This window comes from Trachinotus anak, unplaced genomic scaffold, assembly GCF_046630095.1.
Source record: "Trachinotus anak isolate AG129_WGS33_773 ecotype Australia unplaced genomic scaffold, CSIRO_AGI_Tana_v1 ptg000014l, whole genome shotgun sequence".
Taxonomy (NCBI): Eukaryota; Metazoa; Chordata; class Actinopteri; order Carangiformes; family Carangidae; genus Trachinotus; species Trachinotus anak.
The window spans coordinates 14,288,760-14,308,431 of NW_027273865.1; the positions used below are offsets into that span (position 1 = coordinate 14,288,760).

Consider the following 19,672-nt stretch of genomic DNA (forward strand, 5'->3'; position numbering starts at 1 on the left):
ATGGCCACCTGTGAAATAATATAAAGAGGTATTATGCCTCAAGTCAGTCCCTGTAGGCTATTTAAATGTAAGTCTCTAACAGACACGGGAGCTCTTTAAAAACATGTGACATTTCACTCACACCCATGAAAGCATGTAGAATATGTGTAGAGGTTTGGTCTGGGCCAGTGCCTGCAATCTGGCTACTCTACAGGTTTATAGTGTCATATTTTTTTGTTTGGCGAGGGAGTGGCTTTTGGGGGCTATTTAAATCATCTCTGTGCATCTCTGTTTTGCATTTGACTCTGATTCAGCAGACTGGTAGATGCTCCAGAATCGACCACTGATGTCTCCGCTTCGGCATCTCGGATTAGGTGAGGCTGTGGGCGCAATTTTCCTCAAGTGATGGATGATTTACAGCTACCTGTGACAGTTTGAAAGCAGCATTTTAATTGTGTGGTTGTGTCATTTCAGTTTGGCTGATGTGCGGCTACACAAGTGTCTGGGGTAAGTATAGCAGTGATTCATTTTCCCTGGTTAATCTCCAGGCATAGGGACCCCCGCTTACTGAGACATTTTCTGTAGTTTAGCCTGTTTGTTTTGTTTTCCACGTCCTTGACGGGGATGCCACGTTTCAACAGAGTGGGCTACCGTGTGTGCGTGATTAAAACGGTGTGGATTTTTAGACTCAGGCCTCTGCGGGTCTTGAGTCCTGAACTAGATGGAGATGCAGAGGGTCCACTGAAATATTTTTCCCTGTCCCTATCTTCCCCATTTTTTTATGGGGTGTGGTTAAGGATGGAATTAGTTTTTCCTCCTGCTTGTTAAAATGGATCATCCCGATTCAAGCTTGAGATACTGCAATGTGCTCAGAGCTTCAACTAAATCAACTAAAGGTAAGGGTGTGGAGGTCACTGAACACTGAACAGCCTATTCAACACTTTGATGACCACGCAGTTAAACTTGATATGTTGATTATGTCATGGCAATTTTCTCAAAAAAACAAGGGAGGTGTGAAGAGCGGTTAGATCGACAGATGATAACTGATGACTCAACTTGAAGGTTTTGTGATTTTTTTGACAGCGTTTGCCCCGGGCACTAAGGCAGCACGCAAAGACTGTAGCTACCGGTGAGTTATGCCTTAAACGATCTTGACGCTGTGTGTGTGTGTGTGTGTGTGTGTGTGTGTGTGTGTGTGTGTGTGTGTGTGTGCCTGGGGTCTTCATGAGGCCAGAAAACCGGGAGCCGGCTATCCCTGTGCAGTCCAAAATGCTGTACCTCAGTTTAAATGGCTCTTTGATGTTTCAGACTTTTACATATCTTTTTTTATCACTGTGTGAATAAGTTTTTGTAACTTCAAAGGATTGGTTGAGGTTAGGCAGTTCCTGTGATGGTTAAGGTTAGGGGTAAGGGGCTAGGGAATAAGTTATGCTAATGAGTCCTCTGTGTGTGTATGTGAGTGTGTTTGTGAAGGCATTTTTGAATGGTGAATCCCTCATTAGGTGTGGCTATGGGTTCTGGCCAGTGTGAGGGAAAGCACAATGTCAGCAAATACGCAACAACTATTGGGGCCAATCCTGAAACTTGGATTGCTGTACAGTTAATAGTTACCAGCAGATTCCATTTGAATATTTTTGAATATTTTCAGTGACATGATTAACTTTCCTCTAGTGTATTATCAGACTCAAATACCAACTTGGATAAAATGCGTCATGACTCAAAAGTTTCCAGACAGTGGTTTACAAAGTTTGGGTCAAGTTTAGGTTAGGTCTGGCAGGGATTAAGAAACCGGTTAAATTACTTTCTTACTTGACTGTGGGTGGCTGCAACAAGGAATGGTTGCACCAATCTCAGTTAGATCCTCCTGCCATCAGGAAGACAGGGGACACATTCAACAACAGCTACATTTATTGAAAAAGAAACTTGTATTTTTCATGTGGTGCCCTTTTATTTGAGTTAATCATGACGTACTTATTTTGAAACATGGTTAGCATGCATCAACGTTAGTGTGTCCAGCCAAACCTTGATGTTCTGTCATGGCTGAAAGCTAAGCAGCCATACCGAAATAGACCACACGATAGTATTTTTCAACATTTTTTTAAATTTTAGTTTAGAATAGAAATATATGCAGCTAATTGTGTCCCATAACACAACATATGTAACAATAATTGTTCATTTTAACATAAAGCAGAAAACAAACAAGTTATTTTAGGAATTATTTTGTTTGCCTCTCATGGTCTTATAATATATTTCCCTATTCTGTTCATCATAAGAAATGAAACAAATAAGTTTAGTCTATTTTGACGCAAGGCGGGCGAGGCAAAACAGAACTCATAACTGTTCTGTTACAAACATTATTAAGGATTTAAATAAATAACAAGATAATATTATTGTATAAATCCAAATTACTAGTGTATAAGTCCAAAAAGTCTCTCAGTAACTGGGAGAAATGAGAAGTTAGTAAACTGTCTCTCCTACTTCTTTCAGCAAAAGGAAGTAAATGAAACCTTGAAAGTTAATGCAAACAATTTCTACAGGTGCCCCAAATTTTGTTGATGACTTACAAACCCTCTGTTTGTACAAAGGCAGCGTTGGTACAAACTGTGTTACTACACCCACAGATGATAATTATGACAATACTCTATTGCAGTATGTAGTACTGTATGTTGTTTTTAGAATGGTGAGAAAAAGACAAGACTTACAAAGGAAGACAGGCTGGTTGGTAAGGAGTTTGTCATACCACAAGATAATGGAAAAATTGAGGTGTTCTAAAACTTTTGACCAGTTGTGTAAATATTAGCGTAATTGGCAGCTTGCTAATAAATTTACTGGGATCAATAAAAGTTAAATGATTATGGACACAATGCCATTAGTTAGTTAGAAACTGGCTTTCAACATTATTGAACGTTTGCTGTGATCAGCTAGGTCATGTTTACTCTGTAGGATGTTCACATGCACATCCTTGGCAACAAGTTAGGAGTGTTTTCACTTGCATCCATCAGAGGGCAGTATTACAAAGGATAAGTGAAATGTACATTGACATGACAGGAGGTTACATTAATCTGTATAATAACTATTTTGTACGCATTTAGCGTGATGTCTATGCAATACTAATGACTGTGAGTAATAATAGCTTGGAATATGTTATCCCTGTCTTGCAGGAAAAACTGTGAGGGAATACAATATGACATCCGCGAGGCTGTGTGCTGTAAGAACAAACTTCATCAAGAGCCAGGGCTGTCATGTTGCAAGGAAAAGGCTTTTAATCCTGCTACAGCCACTTGTTGTGAAGGTAATGACCACACATTTGCGTCAAACCAGCAAGAAATGGAAAGGAAATGGAAAAAAAAATTTAGGGGGCAGGGACGTTAAATTTGGTGAAATGTGAGAGAATTTAATAGAATAAGTTAAAGCATTTGATAGCACAAAGAATGGAAAGCAACTTCAATTGGCATTTAACCTGGATTGCAAGTTGTTTCAACTTTGATGATCTTCCTCAGGAATCATCAACAAATCTACGCTGACTTGTCTCTAGAAAAAGCAGGAGACAATGATGTAATGACTGCCTCTTAACTGTGGCAACTTTAAATATAAGACAGCTGTATGATGCTGTATGACACTGTCAGGGGGGAATACTGAAAAATGTATCCTCTATCTTTGTAACTTACACAACACATGATGAGTTCACACTATTAAAGTGTATAGCCAAATAGCCATATTAAGTAATCAAATCCAACCTGGTGCAAATAATTCAAATACAGAATTACAAATATATTATAGCTTGGCCACAGTGCCAGTTTATGAAGAATTAGACCAATCATAAACCTCTCATCTCTGTTATTACTAATCCACTATTTTTGTGGTTTTATGATTTTGACATTGAAATGAAAGTATGCAATGTGTCAACTAAATGAACACAAGGAAAGCAGAACAACATGATTCACATAAAAATCCTGTGTGGGACTCCATGACTGAGAAGCAAATGCTGGCAAAGGTCTAAACAACATGGTATTGAATGTCAAATTCTGTTTGAAAGAGGCTCATTAACTATCTATGCCACTTACAATCTGTATGATATTTGATTCAACATATACACTCAGTCACTATTTTATCACTGGCAACTGAGTGTACAGTTGTGTGAAAAAGTGTTTGCCCCCTTCCTGATTTCTTATTTTTTTGCATGTTTGTCACACTTAAATGTTTCAGATCATCAAACAAATTTAAATATTAGACAAAGATAACACAAGTAAACACAAAATGCAGTTTTTAAATGAAGGTTTTTATTATTAAGGGGGAAAAAAATCCAAACCTACATGGTCCTGTGTGAAAAAGTGATTGGCCCTCCCCTGTTAAAACATAAATTAAATTAAATGTGGTTTATCACATCTTTGGAAACCTGAGTTCAATTTCTCTAGCCTGATTACTGCCACGCCTGTTCTCAATCAAGAAATCACTTAAATAGGACCTGACACAGTGAAGTAGACCAAAAGATCCTCAAAAGCTAGACATCATGCTGTGATCCAAAGAAATTCAGGAACAAATGAGAAACAAAGTAATTGAGATCTATCAGTCTGGAAAAGGTTACAAAGCCATTTCTAAAGCTTTGGCACTCCAGCGAACCACAGTGAGAGCCATTATCCACAAATGGCGAAAACATGGAACAGTGGTGAACCTTCCCAGGAGTGGCTGGCTGACCAAAATTACCCCAAGAGCGCAGCGACGACTCATCCAAGAGGTCACAAAAGACCCCAGAACAACATCCAAAGAACTGCAGGCCTCATTTGCCCCAATTAAGGTCAGTGTTCATGACTCCACCATAAGAAAGAGACTGGGCAAAAATGGCCTGCATGGCAGAGGTCCAAGACGAAAACCACTGCTGAGCAAAAAGAACATAAAGGCTTGTCTCGGTTTTGCCAGAAAACATCTTGATGATCCCCAAGACTTTTGGGAAAATACTCTGTGGACTAACGAGACAAAAGTTGAACTTTTTGGAAGGTGTATGTCCCATAACATCTAGCGTAAAAGTAACACGGCATTTCAGAAAAGGAACATCATACCAACAGTAAAATATGGTGGTAGTGTGATGGTCTGGGGCTGTTTTGCTGCTACAGGACCTGGAAGACTTGCTGTGGTAAATGGAACCATGAATTCTGCTGTCTACCAAAAAATCCTGAAGGAGAATGTCCAGCCATCTGTTCGTGACCCCAAGCTGAAGCGCACTTGGGTTCTGCAGCAGGACAATGATCCAAAACACACCAGCAAGTCCATCTCTGAATGGCTTAAGAAAATCAAAATGAAGACTTTGGAGTGGCCTAGTCAAAGTCCCGACCTGAGTCCGATTGAGATGCTGTGACATGACCTTAAAAAGGCGGTTCATGCTCAAACCCTCCAATGTGGCTGAATTACGACAATTCTGAGTGGGCCAAAATTCCTCCACAGCGCTGTAAAAGACTCATTGCCAGTCATCACAAACGCTTGACTGCAGTTGTTGCTGCTAAGGGTGGCCCAACCAGTCATTAGGTTTAGGGGGCCATCACTTTTTCGCACAGGGCCATGTAGGTTTGGATTTTTTTCCCCTTAATAATAAAAACTGATTCATTCAAAAACTGCATTTTGTGTTTATTTGTGTTATCTTTGTCTAATATTTAAATTTGTTTGATCTGAAACATTTAAGTGTGACAAATCAGGAAGGGGGCAAACACTTTCACACAACTGTATATACCTTCTTTCTACTTAGGCAAAAGCCACAGGATCTTCTTTCATTGCTTACATTATTACTCATTGAAGCATCCTTACTCTGTCTAGCTGTTTAAAAGAACTTTCCTGTGGTCATTGTTGTCTGTGTGCCAGCTCTCAGTAGTAAAAAAATACAAGTCTATTTACTTTCACTGAGGAAACCATTCTTGTAGTGGGTAGGGGCTCCCTTTGCTCTTAAAAGTAGTCTTAGTTCATGTGATGATGATGATGATGGAAACATTCATCTTGTGTTTATTGCATCACATCATTTCTGCATATTTGTCAGCTGCACATTAATGTTGCCAATCTCCTGTTCAACCACATCTCAAAGATGTTCTATTGGATTCAGGTCTAGTAACTGGGGAGACCACTGAAGTACACTGAACTCATTGTCATGTTCATGAAACCAGTTTGAAACAACTTTTGCTTTGTGACATGGTGCATTAACAATACGGAGATAGGCTGTGGTATTCTTCACCTCAGCAGAAATCCAGTCTGGCCATTCTCCCCTGACCTCTCTCATTGATATCTGTTCTTACAGCTAACATTACACTTGGTCTAAGTGAAAAGGTGTCAGCTTGCTGTGGAAAAGAGGCCTACAGCCCACACAATGAAATATGTTGTCAGTCAACCGTTGTAACCAAACCGGTGCCAAAGGCTGAGTGTTGTGGTAAAGGTGAGTAGAGCTAGACACAACTGATGGATGTAAAACATCCTATAAACATACAGTACACTTACAAAATACATACAGTTTTGTGGGTTTCACTGATGTGGTTTCCACCATTCTTGCTAAAAGTTCTCAATTCTGACTGTCCATGTTGCCAATGTTGTAACGTGTGTTCTGTTGAGCACTTCTGTAGGATACCCATTAGCTTATCATGTGAGTCAGAGTTGAAGTAAAGGTGACAGAGTTTAAAGTATCACTCTGATCTTTCCACAGAGGCTCTTGATGTGGACAAGCAGCTGTGTTGTGGCACAAGTGATAACACGACAATCCTGATAAGGGAGTCTGCTCACCACCAGTGCTGCGGTCATGACCAGTTTAACACCAAGACTGAATGCTGCCTTGAGATAAATGGTGCTCTTAAGAAACAACAAATTCATTCAAATTGCTGTGCAGAGAACTCAGGTACAACTGAAGGCCTGTATACACTCCATAACAGCAACCATACAAATTTAATACATGTTGCACTGTGTCAGATGGATCTGTTGTCAGTTTGAAGCACTGTTTAAACCTAAGTTGCAATGTACATGAGACTGTATATTAGTCAGATAGATGGTTTGGTTTTTGTTTTGGCATGCTTTATCTAATTTATAACAAAGTGGTGCTTACATACAATACTATGCACTAAGGAAACTAGTCACAAAATATCATAGCAACAAAATCATAAGTGTGTATAAGATATAAATAAGGTATTGTTGAATCATGTCAGCTATATTATGGCTGAGGTAATAGAAGTAATATAGTGTGGCATAAAGTATCATTCTGTTCTTTTCCACAGAGGCTTTTGATGTGGACAAGCACATTTGTTGTGGTCCATTTGATGCCCAGACAATCCTGATTAGAAATTCTAGCCGCCATGAGTGCTGCGGTCATGGCCAGTATGACACTGAAAATGAGTGCTGCTGTTTGATTGGTGGAAGCCTTAAGAAACAACCCATTAATTCCAGCTGCTGCACAAATGAAACGGGTACGTCACCGAGCGTGCTGAATATTTTATTCCATTTTGTTGGTCATGTGTTTTTGTTTAGTTTTCAGAGAGTAGATGAGGAAAGTGTAGATAAAAATGAGTCACTGACATCACAGTCTTGTGTTTGTCCAGCTGTAGGAATGAAATCCACATATTGAAATCTCTGCCGGGGTATGCTGGTATTTCATGCACTTAAAATATTTATTTTTCTGTCCACAGGTGTGCAACTGCTGGTAAGAAACAAACTTTTATCTTCATTTTTTGTGACTTACCTCACTGTTATGAGCAACAACTCCTAATCAGCCTTGAAAAACACACCTTAACAATAACCTCACACATACAGTATATCTACCATTTTCTACCATTTATTTTGGTGATTTGCGATTTATTACCATGTAAAGGTCGGGGACAAAATAACAAACACATGACAATATAATACAATCCACTACAGTAGTTCTGAAGTAAAGTTGGCCTTGCAAGGCTCATACTGTTTTTTGTTGAGTGTGTGTTAATAACATAATTGTGTTTAAAGCCTTAGATCAGGGACAAAGAACAGGTCAGGGACAGAGTAGTGAAGTTGTGGATTGCCCTTTGAGTTATTTACATTTTTTAATTTTTTTTAGAAACCTGAGCCACCTCAGCCCAAATGGTAAGTCAACCATAATTTTAACTACTGTATCATACTGAGACCAACGCAACTTTATTTTTTGCTGTGGTGACACCAAAAATCATCAGCTAATTCCTCACAGTAAAAATCATGCGGTTAAATTTTGACAGTGTAACCCCCCGTTCTACTCAGTTGCTACCCAAACTAATATACGGTGATTTTGAACCAACAAGTTAAACACAACAAGCTCAGGTTTTACACTTGAACGATAATATTTTTTGGTAGTACAAAGCAATGTAGGATATTACTAATAATCAAAAACAAATTGTAGGTTTAAAATTACCTACATGTAACATGCCCAATGGAATTTTCTTGCAAAGAAACAAAAGTCATGTTTACATTCAGTGTTACTCACCAGAATGCATTGTGTGAATCCTTAAAGTCTGACAGACATGTTGAACACCCTTCCCTCCTCATAAAACATTTGCAGACCTGAGTTTACACACATCTTTACTATCTAGACATCTTTTTTTCTGACTTTTACAGCCCCCCTTAAATCAGTGGAGTACTATGAAACCACTGGCAACAATGTGTATTGTGTTACCTGCACATGTATATGTGTGTCGTTGTGCATGTGCACAGGATAAACGAAATGGAGCACTACTAAAGCTTCAAAGACACCACAGAGAGTGTACTTTAGTGTACTCAGTGTTTTGGAAATTTACAGGTCAATTAGCAAGCTGTCCAAAAATTTGTGTGTGCATGATTTGTCTTGTCTGAAAGACTGTGATGGTGACTGCTTTTGTGTTTATTTTTTACTGATATCTCATCTTTGGAACATCCGCAGCACTGAGCCACAAACAAGTCTCTGTGGATCATCATGTTACAACCTGAGTCAATTTCGCTGCTGTGAGAGAAACCAGACAAAGCCTCATTGGTGCTGCAGCCCAGGTATGATCTCATGTGTGTTTTACAATATATCATTTTGTGGGTGTGTAAATATTATCTGATGGTGTCTTCTTGTTTGAGACCTGGGTGTGTGTGATTGAATGGAGAAAAACAAAAGCCAACGGCTATGAAACACTAGTACTGCAATTCACAATGATAACAGGTAAATTAAGAGCAGGGCTTCTTTTTTTAATTCAGTGGAGAAAGAAAAATTAAGGGTCTGAGTCAGAGAAAATATAACTTCATTGTCACTATTACATTTAAGTTAACACTTTTGCATTTTATTCAGCACTAGACCACATTATCTAGCAGACAATTATTTCCTTAATGGATGCTCAAGGGCTGAAATCCTACTGTTGGTCAGATTCAAATTTTAAATATATTTATTCAGCTGTAACCTGAAGGAGACAAAGTGCTGCTGGAAGCAGAAGATTGAAATATAGATCAGACACGTAATACATAAGATTGTAGATCTATGATCTATAATAGATCTATTACAGCCTCATAGCCTGACCCAGTATTCGCCTAATGATTTTGGTGATTTGTAGTTGAAAAAGCTGCAGATGCAGTAAACTACATTTAAAAAAAAAAATGTTTAAAAGTCTATACTACAATCATGCTCACTCAGAAATATCACATAACCTACAATGAGATATGATAACCACGAATGCCCCATCAGAGTGAACAATCATGTCACGAGACATAATTATTCATAGATCAGTGTCTTATGTGTCTAAAGCTTAACATATATCTTTTTCAAATTTGCAGTGATATTGTAAATATTTCAGTGCAGAGAAGCTGACTGACAACTTGACAGTCGTCTTAATGTACACAGAGTCTCAGTGATGATGAAGTCAGACTGTATAGATTTTATTCTAAGCTGAGGATTATTCCACAATGGGTAATATTTGAATGTCAGATATTGCTGTCTCTGTCCTTACACTGTCATAAAAAGAGGTACCAATGGTAATGGTACTGAAGGTCTAGTTTAACAAACTAATCAGGATCTTAATCTCCTACCAACATACACTTCTGCAAATCAATCCACCCCAATATTTGCCTTGATATCAACTTTGAATGACATGAAATGGATTGTCAGGCATCAGAGGAGGAGGAACTCTGGGTGTGTTAAAACAAAACTCAGGTTTATCTCAAGGTTAAAACACTCGAGTTTCCATGAAACCTGCTTTTTGGAACAGGGTCCTGGTGTCAAGGCGCCTGTCCCATAGCTTCTGTTACAGTAAGATGAAAATGATGCAAAATAAATATGTAAGTGGTGTTTTATAGGCAGTTAGACCATGTTTTTCTTTTATTTTAAGGGACATTTGTCTGCTGGATAGATTAACTGTCAAAACTCCAATAACTTACACCACAGACATCCCCACAGGGCACAAACAAATTAGATTTTGGAATTATTTTTTTGCAGGTATTATCTGAAAGCAGCGGCATGCAGAAACACATTGACGGACAACTATGAAGTCATAGACTGACATGCTACTGGGTCAGGAGATGCTATCATGCTAAACTGTTGGCTTAAGTGCAGAGTGACAGCAGAAAGCAAAAGCAGGGCTTAAACATCCTGCTGAAAGAGTGGCCAGAATGTCTGTACCAAGAAATGTCAGCTTGTGTGATGAATACCTAGTTTGAACACAACTTCTAATTCAATGGTTCTTTGTTTTTATCATTCTCTACATTGTAGAACAATGCTGAAGGCATCAAAACTAGAATAACACACATGGAATTAGGTAGCAAACAAAACAAAAGTATAAACAAAGAAATATGTTTTAGTTTTTAGATTCTTCACAGTAGCCACCTTTTGCTTTGATGACAGCTTTGCGCACTCTCATTGGAGAATGCTGGGGAGTGATGCTGGTTGAGCGTGCTTTCAATTTTGATTTGATGATGAAGGTCTGATTCACACAGTCCCCTAACCCATCTTGGGCTGGTAACTGTAATGAACAGAAATAAATCTTGGTCTTCCTGTCCTGGGACAGTCCTCATGAGAGCCAGTTTTTTGCAACTGCACTGCTCTGCATTGCACACAGATACAAGTTCTTGCAATTTTCCAGATTGACTGAGCTTCATGTCTTAAAGAAATGATGGACTGTCATTTCTCTTTATTTAGTTGAGCAGTTCTTGACATGGATTAGTATGGTTATCCAATAGGGCTTTTTAGTGTATACCAATACAACCACAACACAACTCATGGTCTCAAGCGCATTAAGGCAAGAAATTTTACTAATTAACATACACACACACACACACACACACACACGCAATATATTTAAAGCAGACTGATTGTACAAAACACGGTAAAGGTCAAGGAAGGAAAGATTGTGGTGATATGTAAAAGAAAACAATATTGACTATTGGTAGTTCACAACCCCTAAACATCAGGTTAGTGTAAATTGTAATTGTTAATGTAATTGTAAATGCTGTTGTTTATCCTGTGAGGACAATGGCAAGTAAAAGCATTTCACCAAATTCTACACAGAAATGAATGAGGAGCGATGTTTTTACTGTAAGAGGTGACAGCTTCCCGCCTGAAGCCAAATGACTACTATGCGCTGAAGAAGACATAACCTCGTTAACTACCAAAACAGCATTCTGATCTTGGGTGTAACAACTGTCTTGTTTACTGGATGAATTACTGGAAAGTTAAGGGTTTGTATATTACACTTGATAACACTTTACTTTTCACTAGGCACCAGAGAATTTTCCAGACAGTTAAGCATTTTGTAAACACTGACTAAACTGAATAATATACTATTCACTACATTGATATCACAGAGTATTGGATGTGGGAAATATCAAAGTGTCAAAAATATACAAGGATTGTTTGGATCATCAAGCAGTAAACCACCTTGAGAGCACTTGTCTGTAGTACAAATATCATTCATGTCAAGGAAATATGCAACTTAAACTCCCACTCTTTCCCTGAAGTAACTATCATCCAACCAGACCTTCTATGGTACTTTTCTCTGGACCATTTCCTCAGTGGAAAGAGAGTGGGAAAGGAGAAACCACCATCTTTAATATTCTGTGTACATGGAAAGTAAAACTGGGGCGGAAGAGAGATTTCAGATATCAGTTGAGTGACTTTCTGGATGTTGGTCTCACAAGCATGGAATTTACCAGGTCTCCACCCTGCTAGCTCTCTACTGTTCTGGTTTTTGTTTTGTGTATTTATTTACATTACTCCTTTCCATTTTATACTGTTTGCAATAATGAAACATGATATTGGGAAATCTCACACAGTTTTCAATTATTTGTACTCTGTAGGTTAGAGGACAGGTTGTTACTTGAGTGGATGAAAGAGAGTATATTGAGGAATATGATAGGGTGTACCTAACAGATGAAGGTGTCAATTTTCTGACACTTCTCACCATGATACATTTTGTTCTCTTGAGAGTGTCAGCCCCTCTGAGTCATCCCTTGCTTGCCAACATTACTCTCCACAACCTCTGTGTGATAAAATCTAAACTACACAGTTTACAGTAACTGCTCTGCTCTCTCTCAACCCTCCCACCCAAACCCCTTCATTTTAGGACAATGTGATGCTGCTCCCACAGTGTATGACCCACACACACACATCTGCTGTGATGGCTGTGTATCTGAGCGGAAGCCTTGGAAAAATCAAGTAATGGCCTTCTGATGGATTTGAATGTTTTTTTGTTTTTTTTTTCTGCAAAGGTCAACAATCGTCCTCTGTTTTTCTATGGGAAACTAAAAACACACATCACTTCACATCAGATTTCCCCCAAAAGGATGAAACATAGAAACAAAAAACTCCAGGCAGAATCTTTTTTTGCATGTGACAAAAAAATACACCACATTTCTTTTATGTAATCCATACAAATAATTGTAACCTAAAAATGTATCCCATTTGTTATGTCAAAAAACTACTGCTTTGGTGCAGTTTCGTTGACGGAGCTCGGAGCTCCACCCAGCTCCTTTTACACTGTAAGTGAGGATGGTTAGAATCTAAAGGATGGAAAGACCTGCTATTGGTAGGGTTGTTAATGTTAACTGCATATGCAAAAGGATGATTGGACGATAGCCAGGTAAGACTTAAACAGATTGTACACATTTGTTTACACATTACACATTTACACACTGTAGAAATTAATATCTGCAAAACTTTTGTGTCTGACCTGCATTTGGCCTCATATTTTTGTCAAAATCTATGCATATATATGTTCCTATATGTGCATTTGAACATGTGTATGTCTGTCCCTGCTTATATATGTATTGCTGTACACTAAGCTGTATTTTCTGTGCTTCTTTAAGTGCTGCGGACAGGCACCGTATGGCTTGGCACAACGTGGAGTTCTCTGTTGTAATAACACCTTGTACAAGGACAGGGAAGATGGGGAGGAATGCTCAGAAATCAGTATTCCTTACAACCCGGCTAAAGGGACTATATGTTGTTCTCAGTTTCATGGCTCACCTGGACAACACTGCTGTGGTACAGAAATCTACCAGCCTCATACTGAGATGTGCTGCAATGGACACAGGTGATTACATGTGCATGCATATTTACACTTACCTGTTAAAATACTTGAGAAATTCAGCGAGACAGGAAGACTTTGTTTTTATTACCTCGATATGTCTGGTATGTGCGGTGTCTGCTATTGTCTGACAGTAGCCCCTTGACAATATGTTTTCCACAGTTCCGAAGGTTGTGTGGGAAATACTTATTGTTTTGGGACTCTTACAGTGAGTTAGGGGCAGACAAACCTGAACAGAAGAGGCAATGAGAAATTCCCTGCGACCAATTTCATGCAGACTCAGACACAGACAGGCGTGCCAGCAACTGCACTGAGCCATGTGCCTCACTTGTTTTGTTTCTGGCGACCTTTAAAATGTACGTAGCTACTGCCAAGGAATGTCTGTTTGTCTGGGTTCTCTGGGATCTTGACAATTGGATATTTAATCACTGTATTTGTTTTTTTTTTTTACAATTATGCCTTCTTATCTTCCAGTGGATTATAATACTTTAATGGAGCTATGATGGTTAGAAGCTACAATATGTTTTAGTCTGGCATTTGATATTCTTAAACAATCAATCGGCTGTGTAACATGAAAGCAGTCATTGGTGGTTATTAATCCAGAAAAGATTATCATGCAGCTCAGAAGCTCTTTCTGCTTTCTCAGTTTAAGTCACAGTCTTGGTTCCATAATTACTCCTGTTTTTCCAGTCCCCTTTCCCCCTGAAGAGGCCAGTCATTTAAGGCATACACAGTGTGTGCTACTTGGGCAACACTAAGCAGTGAGCTAGTGAAAAAAGTCAACCATCTAGCAAGCTTAATTGTTCATTTGAAAACACACCAGAGATAAAAGGAGAGTGAATATTGGATTCACATCAGTCAGGTAGCAAGAAACACATGTGGATGCTTACTGTCAGTTAGACGTGTAACTTGGCAAGTGCATAGAGAGAAAGTTCTGATGTCTCATGTTGCCAGATCAGCCTGAAAATGTGATAATGTGTCAGTGCTGTGTTGCGTCTGTCTTAGGCTGTTTTGAAGTTATTTTGACACCTGGTAACCAAGAATCACTTTGATGTTTTACATGTTGCACAACAGATCACGCAGCTTGCTAACTTCAAAGTTACCTTCTCATCTAAAATCCAGTGCTTCAATATTTAATGCCCAGATGAAGCATACTCTAACCATTGCACTTTTGAATGTAAAATGATCTCTCTAGAAGAAAAAAAATAATAACAGCTGTTCGGTATTTAGCCCCACAGAATGTGGTTTGAGTAAGAATTTTTGGCTGCTGAAAGAACAGTTTTACATTTATTTGTCAAGTTTCAAAGAGATGGTTTCAGGCATGGTATGCCTAATTGAGAGGCACAGGAAGGGCTGGTGACATGGTTTGGTAAACACAATAATGTTATAAACAGATCATGTTAGTCTGACTTGCTTTACAAAGTTAAAAAAAAAAAAAAACTTAAGTTAAAATCCAAAAAAATCAGATGCTTCAAACAGTTGTGCATCTAGTGGCAGTAACTGCAGAGGAGCAGAGCAGCAGAGTGGGTTCAGAATGGGTAGGCAGAATCAAATAATGTAGAAACAGCTTTGTTTTCTTTTCTTGTTTTCTTAGAAAATGCTAATTAAAATACGCAAAGTCCGTGTCATTAGCTCAGATCTACAGAATTTGAACTGAATTGAATTAAAATGTCTGGTGTTGTATTTACTGGTGTACTGCTCATGAGCCAGTTAATCATAACACTGAAAAAAGCTTTCTGTGCATTACAGTTATAACATAGCATAAACTACACAATGTAATGAAAAGAAATAATATGGGAGAAGCTGCTTATTCACCTGATTGATCAGTACCAGAGTCACATAAACTCACTCACAAGCTACTTCCAGTACAGCGATGGACTAGACATTTCACAATAACAACCCTGAACTTGGGGAATTCACAGCAACCACCTTATCCTACTCACCTGATTTTATATTAAGTATAAGCTCTCTTTCTCCATCCAGGCATCCTAAAGTGAAAAACGGTCATTGCTGTGGGATTCGAGCCTACAGCCTTACAGACCCACACGTGAAGTGCTGTGCAGGGAGACTGTACGAACTTAAAGATTTGGGCAAGCATGGGCATAACGCTCAGTGTTGCGGATCCAGTCTGCAAAAGCCACAGGTAGGTCTTTTTTTTAAATCATTAATGATGATAATAATTATAGCTCTCACTCTGCAGAGCCTATTGCGTGTTCCCATTTCAATATAGACCCATGTTCTTATATGTAGAAAGGTGAAACTATTTGAGTTTTGAGGAAATCTGGAAATCTGTTTATTTTCAAATAAGGCTATATTTATCTTATTTTAGCACAGGCTGAACATGGGGAGAAACAGCTGACCTAATTCTTTCAAAAGCAACAAAGATATGGCTGCAACAACTCAAGATGTTCATGGTGTAATAGCAAGCCAATCATCATCTAAAAATGACTTTTTGTTCAGCTGTGAAAGGTTTGCCAAACCTTGCCTAAAATGATCAGGTACATAAATGCCCGGCTCTTCTGCCCATAACCGCTTTGATGTCCATAACTGTAGGCTTTATCTTATATGTCATGGACACATATAGTGATATCAGTCTCATCAAACTCAAGCTGGCTTACTGAGAATTTGTGTGTCTGTCATATTGTTCATAATAATACTATATCTACTTTAAAACCAGGATGTTTGCTGCTCAAGTGAAAACGAGGAGTTACTCTATGCTAAGAGGACAGGATTCCGATGTTGTGGCCATCTCTACTACAACACTTCTCTGTGGTCGTGCTGTGAAGGGAAGCTAAGTCTGCCGCACCAACCACAACATCAAGGTGTAATCAAGACGATTACAGGTCAGTGTCTGCTTGGACATTGCCCTAAAGAACAGTTCTTGATCTTTGGCATTTAATTTGAAGTGTATTGTAGTTTCTAGTTAAAGTAACATATGTGCATAATTTTCTGTTTCAGAATCTAAATTCCTGTCAGTGAACAACCTGAACAAAACAGGTCTTTGTGGAGAAAGTAAGATATCCGTTTCTAATTTAGATTTAGTTTTTTTTTTGTTTGTTTTTGAATGCATGTGGATTTGTAAAATTAACACAATTGTCTATGTCCCTGTTTAGTGAAAATCGGGATTGTGGAAAGTGTGTCCCTGCACAGCATTGTGTTCAGCAGTGTGCTGCAAATCCATGGAACAAATGCCACTGTGAAACCTCTGCCCTTCCCTTACATCCTGACAAGACGTGGTCACTGCAACTCCCCTAAACTGACCCCTGGCAAAACCTACTTCTTTGATGAAGTTAATGTCTTCATTGATTTCAACCATGACTCTCCTCTTCAGTCTCTCCATTTCATTATTTCCATATGTAATCGTCTTTAGGTCAACACTTGTTCAGCTATTCCTGTGTTGGATAATTTGCTATCAGCTGATAAATGCTATCAGTTGCTCATTAGTTTTTACTTGTTAAAAATATAATTAAATTACTTTACTAATTACTCATCAACAGCAATTATTAATTACTTATCAAGTCACTTTCTGTTACACAGTCCACCTCCATAACAGATGCCTTACCATGACTCAAAGAAATGTGGCGTAATCCCTGCCCCCTTTCTTTTTGTTTTTTTTTTTTTTTTTTTTATTCCTTCCAGACTGCATGTTTGATGTACCAGCAGAAACTCCTCAACCGTCTCTGTAACTTTCCAAGACAAGCAGTCCAACATCCACACCCACATACTGTTCAGCTGTGTGTAGGTGGGAGAGGAGCCGCACGTCTCACTTTCTCGCTCTCATTTTTCAGACAACTCGACATGTCTTTCAGACTGTCTGAAAATATGCACCACTGTTCCTGTTCCTGTGCCTTGAAACAACACATGAGACATCCGATGGGGCTAGACAGCACATCTAAAGAAGTGAGAGACCTGAGTCAATATTTTCCAGTCTGCTCAGTAGAGCAGCAACACTAAGATTATTAACTACAGTATTTAACAGTTTCACAGAGTGGTCACTCACACTGCTTGTTGAGAGTAATCAGTACTGTAATACTGCCCAACACAGTGCATGGTAACGTATCGACCTCCAGACTGTGAAGTATAGCACTAGGACAGTTAACCATTGATGAGCAACAGCTACAGCAGTAAAAGCTTTGCCCTCTTTAGAATAGGTTTGACTGTGGGGGAAAGTAGCTCTATAGAAGCCCTCATGTGTCATTTTATTTACATAAGCTAAACAGCTATCACCTACCAGGTAATATGTTTCATTTTTTTGATATCATGTTAGTCATTATTGTTTTTATGCCACTTTGTTTCTCACACTGTACTACATACCAAAAGGAAACCGTTTGCAAATGTCCTTCCCTCATACATGTAAATGACATGATGATTTATCATGTCATGATCGATGAAGCTAGTAATTAATTGCATTAAAAAAATATCAGGGATACAAATATTAAACTTGAAGCTAAAAGTTACTTTCAATTTACCAAAGGTATTTTGCTAATTTGCTAATAACATTGCTGGTATACAAATTTTATATTGCATGTTCATTTTTAATATATGACAGAACCTACTCAGGAGGTCCTTTAACAATGTTTTAAATAAATAATAAGGAAAAAAAAACAGTCATCTGTTGTGTTTTATTTTACTTAGTCTTGTGCTTGAACTTAAGTTAAATTTGGCTTTAGTTTCCGACCACCATTGCTTCACAGGATGTTGGCTTTAGTTGTCGGTGTGTGGGCTTTTTGGCTGCACTCTATTCAAGCTATCAAAGAGTAATTTCCTCCAGCATAACAAAATAACTATTTTAGTATGGAGTTGGTATTCATAGCCCACTGTGAACCTTGACCTTAGGACATTAAAGCATCTTGAAATTAGTCCTGGCATCAGTTTTAGTCTTATATTAGTTTTGGCATAATTCAAGAATAAATGCTTGCACAAAAGGAAGACTGTGGATTTAGTTCCCCATTAATCTTTCTCTGTATTTACTGTATCTCACAGTGAAGTTGTGTAACAAAAGGATTCATGGCTTCATGACCAGTATGAAGAGGAGGAATGAACAGACTGACCCAACGTTTTGGATGTACTTATGTGAGGACAAAAGTAGGTTTGTTAAAAAAAAACTCCAAACTTTTGGATTAAGGGGCCTAAGAGACCTCACTCTGTTCTTCTAAGCCTATTTGGACAGACTTGGGATTTTATATTTGAATTTCAATATTTAATGGGAAGGAATTCAATTTACACCAACAGACTCCTGAAGAGGGCACACAGCATTGCTAAGGGGTACAACCCTTGTGATTTTACTTTTTGAGTGAGATTTTACTTATTTGATGTACTTAATTGACGGAGAGTGGCCAAACAGAGTTTCAATGTACTGTCGTGTATAATGACAATAAAGGATCATTCATTCATTCATTCATTCATTCATTCATTCATTCACATCATAGCAATGATTTGAGTATCAGGAAACACAGCTGCAGCTTTATTCATAATTCAATCATTTATTGAGAGGCTCAAAGAACAAACACTGTACATTATACTCAATTTAGACTGAACTGGTCTGTTTAAACATTTTAATAGACATGCCTGTAACTACACTGTGATTATGATGAACACTGTAATTAGGATGAACAAGCAGCATGCTGCAATCATACCTTGTAATGAGGGAGCTGTCAGTGCTCATAAACTGTGGTAGTGTGCCATCATGAGATAATGGCGGCTAGAATCACATATGCATCCATGTCATTTGTGGGTGATAAATAGCTCACCATATTACCCTTTATACCATATATTGTCCGAGGAATGTCAACATACATGCATTTGACTCTTTATTGTTCCTGATATTATATCCCAGTTATATCCCAAGATAGGCCTTTCATCACTTTCACTTGTCAAATGTGTTAAAACACATACATGGATATAGTTATTGTACATATAAACGGCTATGCACCACACACACACACACATAAAGACACACACACACACACACACACACACACACATCAGCCATAACATTATGAGTAGGTCCCCCTTTTGCTGCCAAAACAGCCCTGACCCGTTAAGGCATGGACTCCACGAGATCTCTGAAGGTATGCTGTGGTATCTGGCACCAAGCTGTCAGAATTTTAAAATGTAAGCATACAGATCATAAAAAGATATAAGAAAATATTGTTAAAAGATAAAAAAAAAACATTAAAGTGTTGGGTACAAATTAAAAT

The 19,672-nt window shown here is 38.4% G+C and overlaps 2 protein-coding genes across 4 annotated transcripts in view; both read left to right on the forward strand.

Annotated features, from left to right (window-relative positions):
- calm3a (calmodulin 3a (phosphorylase kinase, delta)) overlaps positions 1 to 19,672 on the forward strand; it is a 224,889-nt gene that overhangs the window by 179,425 nt on the left and 25,792 nt on the right. The gene's annotated exons all lie outside the window — the stretch shown is intronic.
- On the forward strand, positions 291 to 18,068 carry LOC139632337 (uncharacterized). Of its 3 annotated transcripts, XM_071497231.1 has the most exons (16): positions 291 to 353; positions 454 to 486; positions 1,063 to 1,108; positions 3,141 to 3,271; positions 6,257 to 6,391; positions 6,656 to 6,844; positions 7,218 to 7,406; positions 7,626 to 7,639; positions 8,030 to 8,055; positions 8,861 to 8,964; positions 12,510 to 12,601; positions 13,252 to 13,478; positions 15,456 to 15,615; positions 16,150 to 16,298; positions 16,429 to 16,484; positions 16,586 to 18,068. In XM_071497231.1, exons 1-16 carry the CDS (start codon positions 305 to 307, stop codon positions 16,840 to 16,842), a joined length of 1,857 nt encoding a protein of 618 aa, XP_071353332.1. In that variant the 5' UTR covers positions 291 to 304; the 3' UTR covers positions 16,843 to 18,068. The 3 variants fall into 3 exon arrangements, with proteins under 3 accessions (XP_071353332.1, XP_071353331.1, XP_071353333.1); XM_071497230.1 differs by lacking the exon at positions 7,626 to 7,639 and having other exon boundaries at positions 7,218 to 7,420; XM_071497232.1 differs by lacking the exons at positions 7,626 to 7,639; positions 16,429 to 16,484 and having other exon boundaries at positions 7,218 to 7,420; positions 16,150 to 16,294.